The sequence below is a fragment of the Neltuma alba genome, unplaced genomic scaffold (assembly GCF_004799145.2).
Source record: "Neltuma alba isolate B1F8T4 unplaced genomic scaffold, ASM479914v2 tig00007177_pilon, whole genome shotgun sequence".
NCBI lineage: Eukaryota > Viridiplantae > Streptophyta > Magnoliopsida > Fabales > Fabaceae > Neltuma > Neltuma alba.
The window spans coordinates 24,789-46,106 of NW_021634700.1; the positions used below are offsets into that span (position 1 = coordinate 24,789).

Sequence of the window (21,318 nt, forward strand, 5' to 3'; positions counted from 1 at the left end):
GTAAAAACAATACTATAAAAAAACCATAAAAAGAATATTGTATATTGGCTTTACGAATTATTTTATTAAAGAAAGATATTTTGTTGAGATAACACTACAATTTAAGAGTTAAAAATCACAATAAAAATTTATTATTTTCATTATTATTATTAAGTTAATTGAATAATCGAATAATAATTATTAATAAATATCTTTTTAAAAAAATTCCTCCGAGCGGCACAAGCTCATCCTGCATCCCGTGTCGTCCCAATTACTATCCTGTCCTGTCCCAAATTTTTTTTGTCCTGTCTCCAATTGATCGGGACTAAGATGAGACTGTCAGGACGGAACAAGTTGAACACCTTAATAATGAAATACAAGTGACTTTACTTTCATTTTGCTATAATTACATAAACATCTCCTCTTTATTTAAAATTTCTACTTTAGTCAAATTTTTAAAACCCATTCGAAATGTTCCGTGAAAGATCTAACCTTACCAAAAATTTAAGAGACAAATATCTTTGTAATGCCTAATATTGTTAATTAATTCTGTCCCTGCAAAATTTCAAAATCTCATCAAAGTAATCAGTATTTTAAATATATAATATACCTTCTAAGCTAAGAGATAAAATAATCATCATTAACGTGAGCACTGTATTTGTCTCTTAGCTTTCTGGTAAGGTAAAGTATTTGTAATTTATATATGATTTTACATTGTTGACTTCAATGATGAATATAACCACTAAGAATTTATCATATCTTTAAAATAAAGATTAATTTGGTAAGAGTTTGAAATTTCGAAGGGACAAAATTAATTAACAATATTTTTTTTGGACTGAATAATTAACAATATTAATAAAAAAGGTATTTGTCTAGTTTAAATTATATATTACCAATTAAGGTATGGTAGAGTGTGTGTGTGGGCGTATTACATAACTTGGATAGTCCATTATTTTTCAGAAGGATGAAGCCTATTTCACCAACAAATTCCCAGTCCACTTTCTCTGGTTCTTTATATTCATTCTTTGTTTTCTCTTTCTAAACGTTGACTCATTTTTATCTCATTTATTGCTATCTTAATAATAGTATAAACATTGCGTATATATAGTCAAATTAAAATCGCAGCAAAATAGTCAAAATCAAATGTCACAATTTGTCATATTGGCAAAAAGTTGAAATATAAATAATTTTAAAGAAAATACAAACCTTTTCAGACAAAAGGCTACTAACTTATTGAAAGAAAATCTGCAAAGTACAAATAATTAAAGAATTCAGATAGGCATATCACCGACAGATTGCTACAGAAAATCTAGTGGTATTAATAATTTCTAAATCTAACAACACTTTAGCATTTAAAGTAATCCATTATTAATCAACGTAAATAAGTCTACCTAAAAAGCTATAAATACATGCAACACTGACCCTAGAGAATCACGACTATGAATTAGATGTTAATTAATCCCAATGGCTTCTTCTGAAATTACATTTTCTGCACTTTTATTCATAGCTTTCTCTCTTTCTCTTGTATTTCAAACTCTTTCTGACAGCATTACTTCTACGTTAGTTGTAGACGCCGATTCTACAGGAAAGCCAATTTCCAAATTTTTTTTGGAGTATTTTTTGAGGTGAACGTTAATCTCATGAAATATATATTTAAGTTTAATTTGCTCATAAAAATTAACCATTATTTGCATACTTTTTCATCACATATTACTGGAAATGATTATAATACTATTTTGTAGGAAATTAATCATGCTGGAGCTGGAGGATTGTGGGCAGAGCTTGTCAACAACAGAGGTAAAAGCCATTTCCATAATCTCTCTCTAAGATTTTTCTTCTTGAGATTATTTATAATCAGCCTTACACAAACTACTTGAATTGTTGGTTAAGGTTTTGAAGCTGGAGGCACAACGAGTCCCCCAAGCATCTCTCCATGGACTGTAATAGGAAATAGGTCAAACATTAATGTTCAAAATGAACCTACATCCTTGACGTGTAGGCGGATCGACTCATCAAGTTCCCATTGAAATAGGATCTACACAAGGAAAAGCACTTGCCATTCGTTAGTTATTAAGGGCATCCCGAAAACGTCCAAGTTGAAATATGGCTTTCAAATTAAGTTCCGAATTAATGTTCAAAATGGACCTACATCCTTGTTTTCTAGCAATAAAATGGCTGTCAAATTGGATATCCATTGTTCTTCTCATGCTGAATGTCCTAATGATGTCGGTCTTTCTAATCCTGGTTTCTGGGGCATGGTAAGCTTCTCTCTCTCTCTATATATATATAAATATATATAGGGACATACACATATTTGAAGATGTAATTGCTAGATTATATATAAAATATCCATTATGTTTTGATACTCGTATATTGCTTGTTCTTTCAGAATATTAAGCAAGGAAAACAATATAGAGTTGTATTCTATCTTCGTTCCTTGGGGCCAATTAATTTGAAAGTGGCGTTTATAGGAGAACATGCGAAAGAATTGACTTCAAATAACATCAAGTAGTTAACAATTCCAATCCGCATGCACACATTAATTCTTCTTATTTGTATACATAGACCTTTTTTTTTTTTTTTTAGGGCTCCTACAACTTATATTGCAAACTGGAAAAGGTTTGAAACTATTCTAGAAGCCAAAGCCTCAGATGTCAAAGCAAGCCTCCAATTGACAATGGACCAAAAAGGAGTTATTTGGTCAGATCAGGTCTCAGCAATGCCTCTAGACACATACAAGGTCTTGAACATTTCGTCATCAACTCAACTTTAAGCATATTTAAGATATTATAATGATTACTTCTCCTTTTTTTTTTTTTAACATTCTATACTTGCATTTTTAATTAGGGACATGGTTTCAGAAAAGACCTTTTTCAAAAGGTGGCTGATTTGAGGCCAACATTTCTTAGATTTCCTGGTAAGCATAGTGCTTAACATGAAAAATCCTTAAAATTAATTTTTAGTCAAATTCAATTTTTTCCTTCAATTAAAATCTAACATTACCATTAGATTAGGTGGCTGTTATGTTGAAGGTGAATATATGAGAAATGCATTTAGGTGGAAGAATACAATTGGACCTTAGGAGAAGAGACCTGGTCACTTTAATGATGTGTGGGGTTCTTGGGTTGATGATGGATTTGGTTATTTAGAGTTTCTTCAAGTATGTATTTTAAATTCTCAATTTCTAATCTTAACATTGTTTATAACCTAATAATTAATCATTATTATTCCTTTGTTACAGTTATTTGAGGACCTTGTTGGTACGACCCTAATATGGGTATTTAACAATAGTATTAGCCACCATGATGAAGTCAACATCGGTGACATTGGTCCTATGGTTCAAGTATAACTTATATTTTTTTAACCCTTGCTTAGTTAATCATTGTGATATTATCTATGGTTTACTTTAATTAATTTTTTCGTGAATTAATTTTGAGGAAGCTCTTGATGGTATTGAATTTGCATGAGGTCCCATTACATCAAGATGGGGTAAAGTAAGAGCTTCTTTAGGTCACTCCAAACCTTTTGATTTGAGATACGTTGGTATTGGAAACGAGGATTGTGATAAAAGAAACTACCGAGAAAGCTACCTTAAATTCCATGATGCCATAAAGCATGCATATCCAGAAATGCAAATTATATCAAATTGTGATGCTACCAAAAAACCGTTGGGCCATCCGACAGAGCTGTATGATTTCCATATATATTCAAATGCTAAGCAATTCTTCTCATTGTACACCAAGGTCGATCATATGCCTCTTTCTGGACCAGAAGCTTTTGTTAGTGGATATGCCGTTTGGAAGGAAGATGCTGGCAAGGGAACACTTTTGTCTGCCTTGGGTGAATCTGTATTTCTTATGGGAGTAGAGAAAAATAGGTATGCCATTTGCTTAATTATCAAAATTTCATACCGAGTCACTGACTAGTTAGTTAACCCCATTAATTAATTATTTTCACTTTTTCCTCAAACTAGTGAGGTCATCGAAATGATTAGTTATGCACCACTTTTTGGTAACACAAACAACCAAAGGTAATGTTTTGTTATCCTTTTTGTCATAAAGTTATCTTTTTACATTATTAATATTTATAAAAACTGTTTGTAAATAATTATATATAGATGGTCGCCCGATGCTATTGTATTTGATTCTCATCAAAGTTATGGAACTCCAAGCTATTATTTGCAAAAGCTATTCTCAGACTCTAGTGGAGCAATGTATTTGAACTCAACACCTAAAGCTCCTTCTTCAGTTGTTGCATCTGCAATTGCTTACACAAGTTCATCAGAAACGACGAATTACATAAAACTAAAGGTAATTAAATTTAATCCATGATGATCTTTAGTTCCAACTAAGAAATAGAGAGGAAAAAACCCTCAAATTTGTGTGCTTTTATCTCATTTGAAATTCAAAATATTTGGTAGGTTGTCGACTTCAATGACAATCCTACGAATTTTAAGATCACTTTAAACGGGTTAGACGTAAATGCAAAATCAGCAAAGGCAACAAAGACCGTGCTCACATCTGCTGATGTAAAGGACGAGAATTCCTTCAAAGAGCCTGAGAAGGCACATTACATACATCCACATATATATATATGTTATTAAATTGTTGCTATATTAAAATTGGTCTGTGAAAGTGGAGTTTGTTTGAAAATTATTTATCCAAACATTTTTACGTGTGCAGATTGCTTTGGTGCAAAGTCTTATAGAGATTAGAAAGGAGATGACTTTCAAGCTTCCTCCAAATTCAATCACAGCTTTTGATTTCCCAAAGTGACGGATCACTTGAGCTTGAAGATGGGGACACATATGCAATAAAAATTCATAACCGTGCTCTTTTAAGAAAATGGAAAAAGATCAATTGTATTATAATGGTAGCATCAATATGATAAACATCCCTTGAATTGGTTTCAAACTCTTCGATAGCAGGGCCCTCGACCCATTTGCAAATAAATATAGAGTATTTTTTTTAAGAAAAATCAATTAATTATTAAATAATTAGTCCTTATATCAAGCTTATGGTTTAGAATCTTTAAACTTCTACTATGGTATAAAAAAGATTATACAATTGGTCTCTGCAGGATATAAAAAAAAATGTGTTTAAAGTTTTCTTTCTTTGATACCGCATAATGGCATCTGAAAATATATGCACCACAATGTGCATACTAGTGGTGTTCAACATTGACCCGTCCCGGTCGGCCCATTCCAATCCCGGTTTTATTAGGACGGGATGGGCTCGTCCTGAAACTTTTCGGGACGGGACAAAAAAGGGGACCAGGATGGGACGGGTTGTGCCGGTCCCTTTTATTTTTTTTAAAATTTTTTTAATCATATTTATGTAATATTATTTTTTTAAGATTTGAAACTATTGCATGAAACTATGGACCCATTTATTTAGAACTTTTATATTTGTTGATGATTTGAGACTATTGATTATTAGAATTTCTAACAAGTTTTTATTGTGTTCAAAGCTTTTATTAGAGTTTTTAATGATTATTATATGTAATATTTTGGCTTTTATTTAAGGGTGCCCAAAGAAATAAAAAAGAAAACAAAAAAAAGTTTTTACAAGGACTAAGCCAAAAAATTACAATTAGAAAAAAAATCAGATTTTATTATGCCCAATAATTTAAAAAAATAAAAAATAAATAAATCGGGATGTTCAGGTCTAGTTTGGTCTTGACCAGAACCAGGACAACACCAGGACAGGACGAAACATGATACTGTTCATCAAAACAAAATTGGGATGGACTTGTCCTGGTCCCAATCCGTCTAGTAAACAACCCTAGTGCATATAGATATAGATTTTAACGGATATGTCAACGCACATTTGGAACATTTGAAGGAATGAAATATTTTATTAATGTTGTGGGGATTAAAATTAATGTAACATTTTAGGCTATAAGGATGAAATTTTTTTTTTTAAAAAAACCTTTAGAGTTATAGGTACCTGTTTAAAATTTGGTACGAACTCTTAAGACTAGCTTATTGATCTTTTCTACCTTTTTATTAAAGAATAAAATTTACTGATAATGTCCTGGAACGGTATCGGAGAGTAATTTTGTTATAAACAAGTGCGCAAAAGAGGGAAAGACTCAGGTGAATTGTCTCATAGTCAGAAGAAAAACGCTGAAGATATCCCTAAGGAGGTTGAACTACAGACCAAATGGGGGGATTTCCTCAATTTTAACCCCTTTTTTTTTAAAAACAAAAAGAAATTATGTGGTTAGAGACTAACTATCATATCCAATCCTTACTATAAGACCCACTTGACTAATTTGGAGAGATTAAAAAAATTATTAAATTACTTTAAAGTATTTGTATTTATTGTATTTCTCCAAACTAATCTGATATACTTTTAAATTGATATGTAATCTAATGATACACATAAATATTTTTAAAAGAATTATGTAATTTAGTACTACCTTTGGTCCTAATTATAAGAGTTAGTTACTAATTTGAGGAGATTAAGAAAATAAGTTAAGTTAGTTATTTGTAATAAATAGGTGTTGTCCTTACTAAAATATCCTTGCTAATCAAGTGTTGATTAGAATTACTATTTTTAGAAAGATTATCTTGAAAACTAATACACAAATATTAGAGATAAAGTGGATTAGAGGTGTTCATGAAGCCCAATTGCCCACTATACCTGCCCAAGCCCGCAAAAAAATGCCCAGCCTGTCCTAAAAAAAATGGCTCAAAAGAACTATTGAGCATGTTCGGGTTGGGCAAACTGTTGGGCAGGGCTGGGCATCGGGCACGGTATGCTGCCCTGCCCATTTGGCCCTACCCGCAAAAATATGTACAATTTTATTTATATATATTTTATTTGCCTCATATTTATTTCCTAAATCAAACGCATTATTGTATTAATATTTAGTATTCATTATACTTATTTATTTTTGAATGATTTTGAGAGTTAGAAACTAGAAAAACAATTAAGTTTAATAAAATATACTAACAACAGTTTTTGTCATAGTCCACTCCTATTAGCTATTACAAAAAGTAGTTTCATAGTATATTAATTAGTAGTAACAAAATTAAGGCCAAGTTTTCATTTTAATATAAAGTTACATTAGATTATTTAGAGGGATATAAATAATTAGTTAATTAATATAGTATATTAACTTGTTGGGCATAAAAGCCTGCCTACCCAGCCCCCATTTGCCCAGTCCAAACTTATTAGGGCTTTTCATGGGCAGGACTAGGTAACGGGCTGCATTTTTTCAGCCCATTCATTCTACAGGCTGGGCATTGGGCAAGGGTTCTGCCCTGCCCAGCCTTGCCCATGTGCAACCCTAAAGTGGATTAGAATTTTATATTTAGAATCAAAATAAAAATTAAACAAAGCTTTTTATTAGAGACAAGAAGTACTCCTCCAGTCCTTATTATAAGACCCCATTTGACTTTTTATTTGGTCCTAATTATAAGACCCCAATCCATTTTATCTCTTATATTTATGCATTTTTTCCAAGATAATCCTTCTAATAATGATAGTTTTAGCCAATATACTTAATTAGCAAGGATATTTTAAGAATGACAACACTTATTTATTATAAATAACCAACTTAACTTACTTCATTAATCTCCTTAAATAAGTCAATTGGGTCTTATAATTAGGACTGGAGGAGTAGTATTTTTTTAGTCTCTTTAAATTAGCTAATTGAGTTGTATATTAAAAACTAAAGGTAGCATTAGATAGCTGATAAAAATAGGATGACTTCCCACTTAAAAAAGTGCTTTTATATCATTAATTCAATGGGTCCCGGGAAGCCTGGTCAAAAAATTAAAAAAAAAGAAGATTGGAGCGACTTCGTAGGCCTTGGCGCCAAGAAGAGTGAAAATAATAGTATAACCTTTTTGATTTTTGGAGACAATAATATCACTTTTTTACTTTTTAGTCTTTTATGTATAGAACTTTGTTCTCCTTTCTTTCAGTGGGTCCCATTGTCATCATTTTTCCCCATGCAAATTATTTGAGTCATTGGGTATATAACAATTACATCAGTGGGCCCATGACTTTTTTAATAGTTATTCTACTCTTAATGTAAGAATTATTTAATTAATTTGATTAGATTAAAAAAGTTAGGTAAATTAGATAAGAAATATGATATATTTTTTCTAAAACACCGTAATCGTCTTTCTTAATATCTTTCATACTTTTTCTACTTGATTATGGTTAAAGAAGTATGAATAAGGATTATTTAAAAAAATGATAAATATAATAAATAGATTTTATATTCAAAACCAAAAGCAAATTAATAATTAAGTTCTATATTAAGAACTAGAGTAATATTTTTTAAATTTATTTTTTCTTCCATGCTTTTGTATCTCACTTTCATTTTTGGAAGTTTTTTTTTTTTAATTTTCTTTAATCAGAGGGTGAACCCACAAGGCAACAACAAGAATTATATGAAGAAACAAAATTGTCTTGAATAAGAAAATATATGTACTTATAAAAAAATAAATTATACAGCAAAGTTAGACAAAAAGGAGATTTAGTTTGGGAAAATTATAAATAAAGACTCCTAAATATATAAAATTATAATTTGAGATCTTAAATTTAAAAAATAGCAAATAAGGACCCGGTTTTATTTTTGCAAATATGAAATGCAGGTGAAATGTCTGAAATGCCTCTCAGCCAAATGACAAGTTGACTATGAGAAATGACAAGTTTATTTTAATAAATGACAATTTCAGTAGACCAAATCATAATTTAACTAAGGGTATGCCAAATGACGAGTTGACTATAAGAAATGACAAATTCACTTTAATGAATGACAACTTTAGTAGATCAAATCACAATTTGGTTGAGGGACATTTTAGACATTTTACCCATATTTCATATTTGTAAAAGTAGAACTGGGTCATTATTTGCTATTTTTTAAATTTAGAGTTCCAAATCACAATTTTACATATCCAAGAGTCTTTATTTGCAATTTCCACATTTAGTTTTGCATTTAGCACCGTAGGCTCGGCCATGCTTCTAGTATTGTCACTAATGTGCATAAGTTTGTAGTGATGGAAAGATGAAGAAGATTTATAATAACTCAAATTCCTAAATTTATCCCAAAAAAAATAAATAAATAAAGAGAACTCAAATTTCTATTCTCCATTCAGTTCTATCTCCCTTTTGTTTCCTTCTGATGTTTGACTGATACTTTTTGGACTTCTTATATTTAATTATATATATTAAACAAAGATAAAATTAAAAATATATTAAATTTTAAGAAATGGTTGGTGAAATTTAAGTTAATTTATTTCCTGATCTGTGCACTCCAGCACTAATGATGTTTGAACTGCCGATAAATATTATTGTTTCTCCCATACTTGATATAAGAGGAAAAGAATCTACTTTGCGAATTGAATTCCATTGTATCTATAGTTTTATATTTTTAGTGCTAGTTTTTATACCTTTTTTTTTTTAAAAAAAAAGAGGGAATTGAAGATGATATGGAAAACGTGAGTGCTTATCTTAAGTTGAGTGAAGAAGCATTTTATACCCCCAAAAAAACAAAACACCGCGAGAAGAAAATGTTAAGCATATAGCTCAACTGGACTGTATTTTTCGTCAATTGAACGCCCAGAAGAAAATGCTGAGAATGGCCTGTGTAGAAGATTTTTAGTCGTCCCTTCTATTCTGGACCGTGAAGCGTCACAATTTTCGAATGTCTGCAGTTCTTCCATGTTATGTTAACCGGAGTTAAACATAACGAAACGATTAACGAGTTGATTTCTCAAAACATAACGAGTCAAAGGTTTTAATTTCCGCTCGAAGAGGTATGAAAAAAACGCGGGTTAAAACTGATGTTGAGGCAACTGTATATATCAACAAACATGAGTTAATGAACTTAGAGCAAATAAAAGCACATATTAAACCAAGCATCACTTCACACATCAAACAAGCTAGCTAGTTCGGGAATACAAATTAAACAGCAGTGCCAGTGCATATACAGATGAAGACATATATAAATGATTAAATCAGAGATTATTTGAAGCAAAGTAGGCTTAATTGATAAAATCTGCTTATTATAAAGCATCTTACAGGTTTGCATAGCAGTCTCGTTGGTACGGACCCCTACAAACCGGGCCTCCGGGAGCTACGGGTTTCTTGGCGGGGAGACAGCTCGTAGAGCGTCCGTTACTTCCTGGACAGCTAACTGCAGGTTCATTAGGGGTAAGGGTCTTGGGAGTGATTTGGAGTGAATTTGAGGCCAATGTGCTCACAAATCGAGGATCCGAGTCGAACAAGTCGGTGTCGGCCACATCGGCGACGAGGCAGCGGTGGCCGGAGTCACAGGCTGCGGTGCTCGTGGCGGCATCAGCGGTGGAGGAGACGGTGTCGTTAATCGGAGAGGTGTTGTGGCGGCGTGAAAGAGAAGCTGCCCTGCAATTCTGGGTTTGGAGAAATGTTATGAAGACAATGGAAATTAGAAAGACGAAGCTACACGATATCTTCGTCATTCTGTATCAGTCTGGCTATTTTCTTTCCCCTCGTGCTCACTCATAGATGTGCCTTTTGGGCTTAAGGTCTAACTCCACTATCTCACGCTTATAAAAAGATAACTTGAGGTTGGGCTGGTGACTGTCAGTATATTAAAGAAACAAGGCTTGGTTGGTGGGTTCGGTATACACTCATATAATTGGGATTTGGGAAACCGTGAGCAAAAGTTACTAGAAAAGTAGACTAGATTACTACAAATTTATAACAACTCTCGTGATAAGAATAGTATAAAGTTTTGTCTTTGGAATATGTGCATTAGGACAACCAAAAATTGCAGGCTAAACTAGTATTGAAACAACTACAAATTAGAATATTTAAAAGAAGCAAGACTATTAAAAAATAAAGTGACGAAATAAATTTATTTCTCGTCAATATAAAAGATTATATTATGCTCAGAGAACAATACTTTCCTTATGTCTACATATAATGTGTAGCTTGTTTTTTTGCCAACGATGTGTAATCTGTTTGATTTTGATTTTATTTAATTTCAATTTATGTGACAAAATTAATCCAGATGTATGCAGTAGGAGACCTGCATCATCAATTTCTAACTGTATTTCTCTTACACGTTAAAAATTTTATGAGTAAATATACTAGTAGCTATAATTAAAAAAAAAAGTATAACAGCCCAATAAAAGGAAAAAATTACAAAAACTTAATTAAAAATGAGGTAACATGATATAAAACGTGCCCAGCGCTATTAGCTCTTCGAGACAGCTAAAGTGTACATGAACTTGAGAGAATGAAGATGAAAGAAGTGGGGTTTTCAGAGGAGTTCGGGCGAGAAGATGGGGAAGGTGCGCAGGAGTTACATTCAGAGACAATTCTTAATGAAATTAAAAAAAAAAAAATTTCCCCACAACAAAAGCCATGTCACCTGGTTATGTCATATGCTAGATAGGATTGTTTTGGTCAAATTTGAGCTGAGTCATCAAATTAACAATCAAACAAGAAGAAAAGACACAAAAATGACATTTAAACTTAAAAATCTCAAAATAGTCACTTGAATTTGCAAAATCCTAATTTAGGCATAAGTGACCAATTTGGGATTTGCAAATTTGGTGAAATGATGATATTATCCTTTATTTTATTTATTGTTTTAAAATCAAATACCTCCACTGGTTGGCTAGTCGCCGAAGCTTAGGTGGTTGCTATCACTGGAGCTCTGGCAGCCGGCCAACAATCGGTTGCTAGAGCTCTAGCGATAGCAACAATGTTTTTTTTTTAAATTTTTACAAATTCAGTAATACGGTTAACAAGTTTTTAATATTAGCTCCATATTAAGGTTGTACAGCAAAATTTTTCCACTTATTAGGTAGCCATTATGGTTATGAGAGTTGTTAATATCCTTATATGACTTGTTAACCGCATTACTAAAATTGTAAAAATATCACTTTTTGAATTTTTTAAAAAACTTGTTATTAAATGCTATACCAAACTTGTTATAGAGTTACAAAACTTATTAATAGCATTACTGAAGTTGTAAAAATGCTGCTTTTAGAATTTCTTAGAAAACCTGTTGTTAACTGTTATACTGAACTTGTGATTAGAGTTACAAAATTTGTTAACCGTGTTACTAAAATTGTAAAAACAAGAATGTGATGAATTTTCTAGTGGTTCAAAACCGCTAGAAAATTTTCACAGAACCATTAGAAAGTTGTGGACAAAATTTTATTTTGCCAAGAAACAAAATTTTCAAACTGTCGCCAAACCTTTCCAGCGGTTATTAACCACTAGAAATTTGGCGCCAGGTTGACCAAATTTAAATTTTATGAAAATTTTCCCGCTTTTTAAATTTTTCTAGCAGTTTTTGAACCACCACAAAATTCATTCCATGCGAAAAAAATAAAATCAAAATTTTCATTATTATAAAATATAATATTATTAATTAAAAAACCATTAAATAGATTATATTAGAGAATTATGTTAATATGTGTGTTTACCAATATATTACATGTTATATATTTAAATTTTGTGATACATAATAAGTAATTAAATTATAATTGTGTCAAATAAATTGAATTGAATTTAATTTAATTTAATAAGATAGTTGAATTAGAGATGGGATAGTTTGTAGTATTGAACCTTAACTTTTATGTTGAAAAGTGCTTGAATTAGTTGAGGAGGGCATCACAAATATAAAGAAGAAAAATTTGAAAGAAAAAGATAAATAAATATGTTAGTAAATTATAAATAAAGATAAATAAAATAAATTAAAATTTATAAAATAAATATCATCTTACCATATAAATAAGAGAGAAAAACTACTATGTGAGAGAGCACGAAGAAAAAAGAGAATTATAAAGAAGAAGGTGAGAGGAAGGAAAAGAAATGGGGTAAATGAATGAGGAGGTAAGATGGTATATATAGAGATCAGTGAGAATTTTCTAGCAATTGTCTACTTTTTGCAGTTGTTTTATATATTTTCTAGCGGTTCTGTAATTGCTACAAATTGTAATTTTTTTATATTTAAAAAATTGAACCAAATTTAAGGGTAACAGTAAGAATTTTTTGGCCTTTAATAACTGCTAGAAATGTTGAGGTCAGGGAAAAATTTGAATTTCAAAGTAAGAGGGTAATGGTAAGAATTTTCTAACAGTTCGCTAGAAATTGTTAGCTAGGAGAAAATTTTGAATTTGAAATTTTAAAATTTCTTGTGATATTTGTAACAGTTTCAAGGACAACTACTAGAAAATTTGATGAAATTTCTAGCAGTTATATGAAAACTGCTAGAAATTTGTAGCGCTACCCCTCGCCGCCACCTGCATGCAGCCACATATCAGGACTCCTCGAGAAAAATAAATTATTTCTAGCGGTTTCCAGGACAACCACTAGAAACTTTAATGAAATTTCTAGCAGTTTTTGAGTTGCTAAAAAGTACAACATTTCTAGCGGCTCCAGCAACAAAACCGCTAAAAATTAAATACTGAAAATATGGCGCCAACTTTGTGTCAAATGGCGCCACAGTTGTGGCAGTCATTTTCTAGTGGTTGGGTCAAAACTACTAGAAATATGTGGGATCCACACCATTTCTGGTCAAAATGATGCAAATTTCTTGTAGTTTGTGTTATAACCATTAGAAATATTTATTTTTGTAGCAGTTTTTTTTAACTGCTAAAAAGTGACCGCTGGTAATTCATTGTTTTTTTGTAGTGCAAAACAGTTATGTTAAAATGGATGTGAGTGTATCATTTTAAATACTTCAAGATGAAAATTGCACTACAAATAACTTCATGACATTAGGTGCTTCAAAATGTTGGGGGCACCTTAACTCTAAGAAAAAAGACAATAAAATATTCTAGAAATTGTTAAATCACAAATCAGAATAGGTAAATTTCAAAATCCCAAATTATATCCTTTGTACTAATTTTAGAATTTTTAAATATTGCAAAATGATGCAAATGCTCTTTACGCTTTCTTTTCTTTTCTCTCTCTTGTTTTTAAGAATGCCACATCAGTACCCCTAGCCGGAAAGTGACTACTGAAGCTCCAATGGATACTCCTTTTTATGTTATTGACTGCTATTGTTTAACTATTGACTACATTTGTTTCTAGAGCTATGATGACTATTCTTATTGAGCTATTAATTACTTTAGTATCGTGATTGACTAATTTTGCTAGTTTTTAAAAATTTGGTGACTACTCTTATTTAATTATTGACTACTACCTCTTCCTCTTATTATAAGAGACTACTAACTAATTCATATATACCAATAAAAACAGTCAAATGTATTAAATTTGTCATAAAATTCAAGTAATTTTCAACATTATCTCATTAACTACACTAAATTCTAACATTATATTAATTTCTACTCTCACACTACTCTTATTAAACATGAGTATATGGGGAAAAATTTTATGTTCATTGAAATTATCATAGGACTAGAGGAGTAACGTATAATATTATTATATATATATGTGCACACAACTTTGCACATGTTAATTGAGCTGAGAATTGATAGCTTACTTGTCACATTTGTTGTAGATCTGAATCATCTTCCACATTATATGCTTGGTATTGTGGTGGACTTATGTACATAGGATATTTGTATACTAGATTTATCACAGTTTCATTGGAAGGAAGTTGTAGCGTTTGCTCAATAACTTCCTTTGATCTACCCAAGGTTCCTGATGACCAAATTACCTCAGTACGTAATCAGGATAATGTCATTCTACAAGATGAAAACATATTAGAGGAATCAAAGCAAGATAATTTTAGGTGTTGCCAAGCCAAACAATACTCTAGAATCAATTAGCACACTTTAAAAGATTCAAATGGTTGCCAAATTATCTTGTCATCAGTCATTCTGTTAGAGAAACTCCTATATTGTCATAAGAATGTGGTAGCTGGACAAGGGTTGTCCTACATTTTTCCATTTAGCATTATCTACTTGAGGATATATGCACGAATGACTTGTTGAACTTGTAAATTGTTTGCATTATTAAGTAAGTGATTAAAGTGGTCTTTCAACCAACTCATAAATAGTCATTGTCCATGCATTTTATCTGCAAGTCGTATAATACCTAGAAGCCATTCACAAATATCTAACTAATTAAAGTCAATTTTCACAATGAAAGGTATTCTTACACATGGGTTAATACCCAACTGTATAACAACATCCTCTAATGTTATTGTGTATTCTCCACGTGGAACATGAAATGTGTAAGTTTCAAGACATCACCTCTCAATAAGGGTTGAGGCCAAACTCCAATCATAATCAAATTGTCCTACTCGAGCAACACCCTAAAATTCAGGTAATCTAACATATTTAAATATTCCATTAGGTGGCTTAATCATTCGACTAATGTACGTGATTCGTACTATTGTATTGTATATGATTTGAGAAATCTACAAAGGAAAATACAAGAAAGTTAGTATCAAAGCATAGAATTAATAAGTATTAGTCATCTTTACCAAAATAAGCATTAGTCAAGATCATTTACTTACATTGCCATTCCACACTTGTAGTTAAATATGTTGGGTTCATAAATACAAAAGCGAGTCATCCTCTCGGCCAAACATGAGTCCTTATTCCATATATTGGCACACAACTCTACACATGATAATTGAGTTGAGAATCGACAACTCACTTGCCACATTTGTTATACATCTTAATCATCTTCCAAATTACATGCTTGGTATTATGGTGGACTTATACACGCAAGATATCTGTATTCTAGATTTGTCACAATTTCGTTGAAAGAGAGTTGTAACTTTCATCCAATAACTTCTTTCAATCTACTCAACGTAATATTTGAATGAATTTTACTACTTTTACTTTATTAAATTCAAATGTTGTACCTCTCAGGCCTTTAAAAATTCATCTATTTGCAAATTATACGCACAAATTCTTTTTAGTTATCTATTCTGCTTTCAAAATATTTTATTATAACTATTAATCAAGCAAAAGTATACTATGAAACTAAATTAACTCCACAATATCATTATTTTCTTATTGAATTATTTTTTTTTAGAAGAGAGTGGTAGAACTAATCATTTACTAAAATTGTAAAAATTAGGCTACTCTTTTATTAAAAAACTCACCTGACACTTCAAATGTTAGTTATTACATTTTTAATTAAGTTAGTAACATGTAATATCTTTAAAAGAATTAATTATTAATGCATTATGAAAAATGTACATTGTTAAATACAATTATGTAGTGATTTTTGTGTTCAAATTTTTTGTACCAAAAATAAATAATAAATATATTTCACTCATGTTGAGCACCTCTCATTTGAAGAAGATTATGAACCTATGCCATGTTTAGCTACTGATCAGGTTCAACCCTCCCCAGCCCCCCCCCTTTCCGGGGAAATAAGTAGGGCAAGCGTGAGCTTGTAATGTCAGACAAAAACAACACTTCTAAACCTACGATAAAGACATCCTATGGCTGTTCACCAAATAGCTACTGATAAGGTTTGAATTCGATATTCCCTTCATTTTGCAATAACGCAACATTAGACACCATCATTCATGAGCATGAAATTAAATGAAACATATATCGTAAAAATAAATTTAGAATAAAAAAATTAATATATTAAATTGTTCATGGGATGGGACAGGGATAGACCCATCCTGGTCTCATCCAGATGAACAGGCATGGAACAGGATTTCTGTCCTATGTCTCCTCCTAATCCCTAGATGTCCCGTTTTCCTTTTTGTAAAAACAAAAATTGTAACTCCTTGTGTGAATTTTTTACGTTATAATGTTTTTCTTTTCATTGAGTTTCTAAATATAAAAAAATTACAAAAAGTATTATGTAAAAAACTCAATTATATAATATTAAAAAATGTAAAAATAATACTATAAAAAAATTACCATAAAAGAAACATTTCGTAATGGCTTTATGAATTATTTTATTAAGAAAAGAGATTTTGTTGAGATAATAAGCAACTTAAGAGCTAAAAATTACTATAAAAAATCATCATCATTAACAAGTGAATGAATAATCTATAATAATTATTAATAATAAGTTTTTTTTTTTAAAAAAACATCGGGACAGGACAAGATGACCTTGTCCCGTGTCCCATGCTGTCCTGATTACTGTTCTATCTCATCCAATAGTCTTCCTGTCCTGTCCGTCTTGAATTGATTGGGACCAAGATGTGACATATTGAACACCCATAGAAGGAAAAACAAGTGACTTCACTTCCATTTTGCTATAATCACATAAACAACTCCTTTTGTCAAATTTTTAGAGGCCGTTCGAAATATTCCGTCAAAGATCGAACCTTACCAAAAATTTAAGAGACAAATATCTTTGCAATGCCTAATATTGTTAATTAATTCTGTCCCTGCAAAATTTCAAAATCTCACCAAATTAATCCGTATTTTAAATATAAGATATACCTTCTAAGCTAAGAGATAAAAAAATCATCATTAACGTGAGCACTGTATTTGTCTCTTAGGTTTCTGGTAAGGTAAAGTACTTGTAATTAATGTAGAATTTACAGTGTTGACGCCAATGATGAATATAACCACTAAGAATTTATCATATCTTTAAAATAAAGATTAATTTGGTAAGAGTTTGAAATTTCGAAGGGACAAAATCAATTAACAATATTACTCACAAAGGTATTTGTCTAGTATAAATTATATATTACCAATTAAGGTATGGTAGAGTGTGTGTGTGTTATACATAACTTGGATAGTCCGTTATTTTTCAGAAGAAGCCCTTCAACCCACAAATTCCCAGTCCACTTTCTTTGGTTCTTTATAGTCATCCTTTGTTATCTCTTCCTAAACGTTGACTCATCTTTATCTCATTAATTGCTATCTTAATATTAGGACAAACGTTGTGTATATATAGTCAAATAAAAATCCTAGCAAAATAGTCAAAATCAAATATCACAATTTGTCACACTGGCAAAAAGTTGAAATTTAAATCATTTTAAAGAAAATACTAACCTTTTTAGACAAAAGGCTACTTATTCAAAGAAAATATGCAAAGTACAAATAATTAAAGAATTTAAATAGGCATATCACTGACAGAATGCTACGGAAAATCTAGTGGCATTAATGATTTCTAAAGCTAACAACACTTTTGCATTTAAAGTAATCCACTATTAATCAATGTAAACAAGTCAGCCTAAAAAGCCATAAATACATGCATTATTGGTCCTAGAGAGTCACAACTATGAATTAGAAGTAAATTAATCCCAATGGCTTCTTCTAAAGTTACATTTTGTGCACTTTTATTCATAGCTTTCTCTCTTTCTCTTGTCTTTCAAACTCTTGCTGACAGCAACGTTATTTCTACATTAGTTGTAGACGCTGGTTCTGTAGGAAAGCAAATTTCCAAATATTTTTTTGGAGCATTTTTTGAGGTGAACATTAATTTCATGAAATATATATTTAGGTAAGTTTGATTTGCTCATAACTATTAACCACCATTTACGTAGTTTTTCACATAGTTCTACAAATGATTAGGTGACTATTTGTAGGAAATTAATCATGTTGGAGCTGGAGGATTGTGGGCAGAACTTGTCAACAAGAGAGGTAAAAGCCATTCCCATAATCCTCTCTCTGAGATTTTTCTTCTTTGAATTATTTATAATCAACCTTACACAAACTACTTGAATTGTTGGTTAAGGTTTTGAAGCTGGACGCACAACAATTCTCTCAAGCATCTCTCCATGGACTGTAATAGGAAATAGATCAACCATTAATGTTCAAAATGAACCTACCTCCCTGTTTTCTAGTAATAAAATGGCTGTCAAATTGGATATCCATTGTTCTTCTCAGGCTGAATGCCCTAATGGTGTTGGACTCTCTAATCCTGGATTTTTAGGGCATCATAAGCTTCTCTCTCTGCCTCTCTCTCTCTCTATATATATATAGGAGCGCACACATATTTGAAGATCTAATTGCTGGATTATATATAAAATATCCATTATGTTTTGATACTTGTATATTGCTTGTTACGTTCTTTCAGAATATTGAGCAAGGAAAACGATATAGAGTTGTATTCTATCTTCGTTCCTTGGGACCAATTAATTTGAAAGTGGCGTTTATAGGAGTAGATGGGAAAGAATTGACTTCAAATAACATCAAGTACTTAACAATTCCATTGCGCGTGCACACACTAATACTTCTTATTTGTATACATACACCTCATAATTTATTTTATCTTTTCTAGGGCTCTTGCAAGTTATGTTGCAAGCTGGAAAAGGTTTGAAACTATTTTAGAAGCCCACGCGTCAGATGTCAAAGCAAGCCTCCAGTTGACAATGGACCAAAAAGGAGTTATTTGGTTGGATCAGGTCTCAGCACTGCCTCTAGACACATACAAGGTCTTGAATACTTCATCAACTCACAACTTTAAGCGTATTTAATAAATTACAATGATTACTTCTTCTTTTTTTAACACTCTATACTTTGCATTTTTAATTAGGGACATGGGTTGGGAAAAGGCCTTTTTCAAAAGGTGGCTGATTTGAAACCAACATTTCTTAGATTTCCCAGTAAGCATAGTGCTTAGCATGAAGAATTCTTCAGGCAAAAAAAAAAAAAAGCATGAAGAATTCTTAAAATTAGCATGTTTTGTCAAATTCAATTTTTTCTTTCAATTAAAACCTAACATTCCCATTAGATTAGGTGGCTGTTATGTTGAAGGTGAATATATGAGAAATGCATTTAGGCGGAAGAATACCATTGGACCTTGGGAGAAGAGAATTGGTCCCTTTAATGTCTGGGATTATTGGGTCGACAATGGATTTGGTTATTTAGAGTTTCTTCAAGTATGTACTTTAAACTCTAAATTTCTAAACTGAATATTGTTTTTATAGCCTAATCACTAATCATTATTATTCTTTTGTTACAGTTGTTTGAGGACCTTGGTACGACCCCAATATGGGTATTTAACAATGGTATTAGCCACCATGATAAAGTCAACATCAGTGACATTGGTCCTATGGTTCAAGTATAACTTATATTTAACCCTTGCTTAGTTAATCATTATCTATGGTTTAATTTAGTTAATTTTTTTGTGAATTAATTTTGAGGAAGCTCTTGATGGTATTGAATTTGCAAGAGGTCCTATTACATCAAGATGGGGTAAAGTAAGAGCTTCTTTAGGTCACTCCAAACCTTTTGATTTGAGATACGTCGGTATTGGAAACGAGGATTGTGATAAGATAAACTACCAAGAAAGCTACCTCAAATTCCATGATGCCATAAAGCATGCATATCCAGATATGCAAATTATATCAAATTGTGATGCTACCAAAAAAGCGTTGGACCATCCAGCAGAGCTGTATGGCTTCCATATATATTCAAATGCTAAGCAATTCTTCTCATTGTACACCAAGTTCGATCATATGCCTTGTTTTGGACCAAAAGCTTTTGTTAGTGAATATGCCGTTTGGAACGAAGATGCTGGGAAGGGAACACTTTTGTCTGCATTGGGTGAATCTGCATTTCTTATGGGACTAGAGAGGAATAGGTATGCCATTTGCTTAATTATCAAAATTTCATACGAATCGTTAGTTAGTTAGTTAACCCCATTAATAAATTATTTTCACCTTTTTCTTCCAACAGTGAGGTCATCGAAATGGTTAGCTATGCACCACTTTTTGGTAACACAAACAACCAAAGGTAATTAATGTTGTCTTATGCTTTGTGTTATAAAGTTATCTTTTTAAATTATTAATATTTTTAAAACTGTTTGTAAATAAGTATATATAGATGGTTGCCCGATGCTATTGTATTTTATTCTCATCAAAGTTATGGAACTCCGAGCTATTATTTGCAAAAGCTATTCTCAGACTCTAGTGGAGCAATGCATTTGAACTCAACGCTTAAAGCTCCTTCTTCAGTTGTTGCATCTGTAATTGCTTACACAAGTTTAACGGAAAAGAAGAATTACATAAAAGTAAAGGTAGCTAAATTTAATCCATGATGATCTTTATTTCCGACTAAGAAATAGAGAGGAAAAAACCCTCAAATTTGTGTGCTTTTATCTCATTTGAAATTCAAAATATTTGGTAGGTTGTGAACTTCAATGACAATCGTGCGAATTTTAAGATCACTTTAAATGGGTTAGATGTAACTGCAAAATCAGCAAAACACTACTACAACAGAGACTTTTTGCTTGTGTTTTGAAGGATTTTTTACTTCTGTTTTGGGAAGGACATTCAAAGAAAGGACGTAACTAGTACCCTATATTTGACTTCTGTTTTGAACAGATGAGAAAAGTGGGACTTTTCACGTCTGTCTAAAACAGAAGTAAAACATAACACTTTTATTGTCTGTTTTTGAGAAACAAAAGTAAAAAGTCCCACTTTTTACGTTTGTTTTGCCAAAAATAGACATGAAAAGTGAGTTTTTTTAAT

The 21,318-nt window shown here is 31.4% G+C and overlaps 1 protein-coding gene and 1 pseudogene across 1 annotated transcript; both read left to right on the plus strand.

Annotated features, from left to right (window-relative positions):
* The first annotated feature begins 1,443 nt into the window (after positions 1-1,443).
* LOC114751963 (alpha-L-arabinofuranosidase 1-like) lies at positions 1,444-4,754 on the plus strand (annotated as a pseudogene).
* Positions 4,755-18,147: 13,393 nt separating this feature from the next.
* On the plus strand, positions 18,148-21,088 carry LOC114751964 (alpha-L-arabinofuranosidase 2-like). The gene is made up of 12 exons (XM_028940669.1): positions 18,148-18,312; positions 18,430-18,484; positions 18,579-18,777; positions 18,917-19,039; positions 19,125-19,278; positions 19,380-19,449; positions 19,583-19,725; positions 19,809-19,907; positions 19,990-20,429; positions 20,525-20,581; positions 20,672-20,864; positions 20,975-21,088. The coding sequence occupies exons 1-12, from the start codon at positions 18,148-18,150 to the stop codon at positions 21,086-21,088; spliced, it is 1,812 nt and encodes a 603-aa protein (XP_028796502.1).
* The last annotated feature ends 230 nt before the right edge of the window (positions 21,089-21,318 follow it).

Bases quoted from the DNA above. Each gene is read 5' to 3' on its own strand.
- LOC114751964 (XM_028940669.1), top strand. From the start codon at position 18,148: ATGGCTTCTTCTAAAGTTACATTTTGTGCACTTTTATTCATAGCTTTC. The intron at 18,313-18,429 runs GTGAACATTAAT...GACTATTTGTAG, and splicing joins TTTTTGGAGCATTTTTTGAG to GAAATTAATCATGTTGGAGC. The intron at 19,726-19,808 runs GTATGTACTTTA...CTTTTGTTACAG, and splicing joins GTTATTTAGAGTTTCTTCAA to TTGTTTGAGGACCTTGGTAC.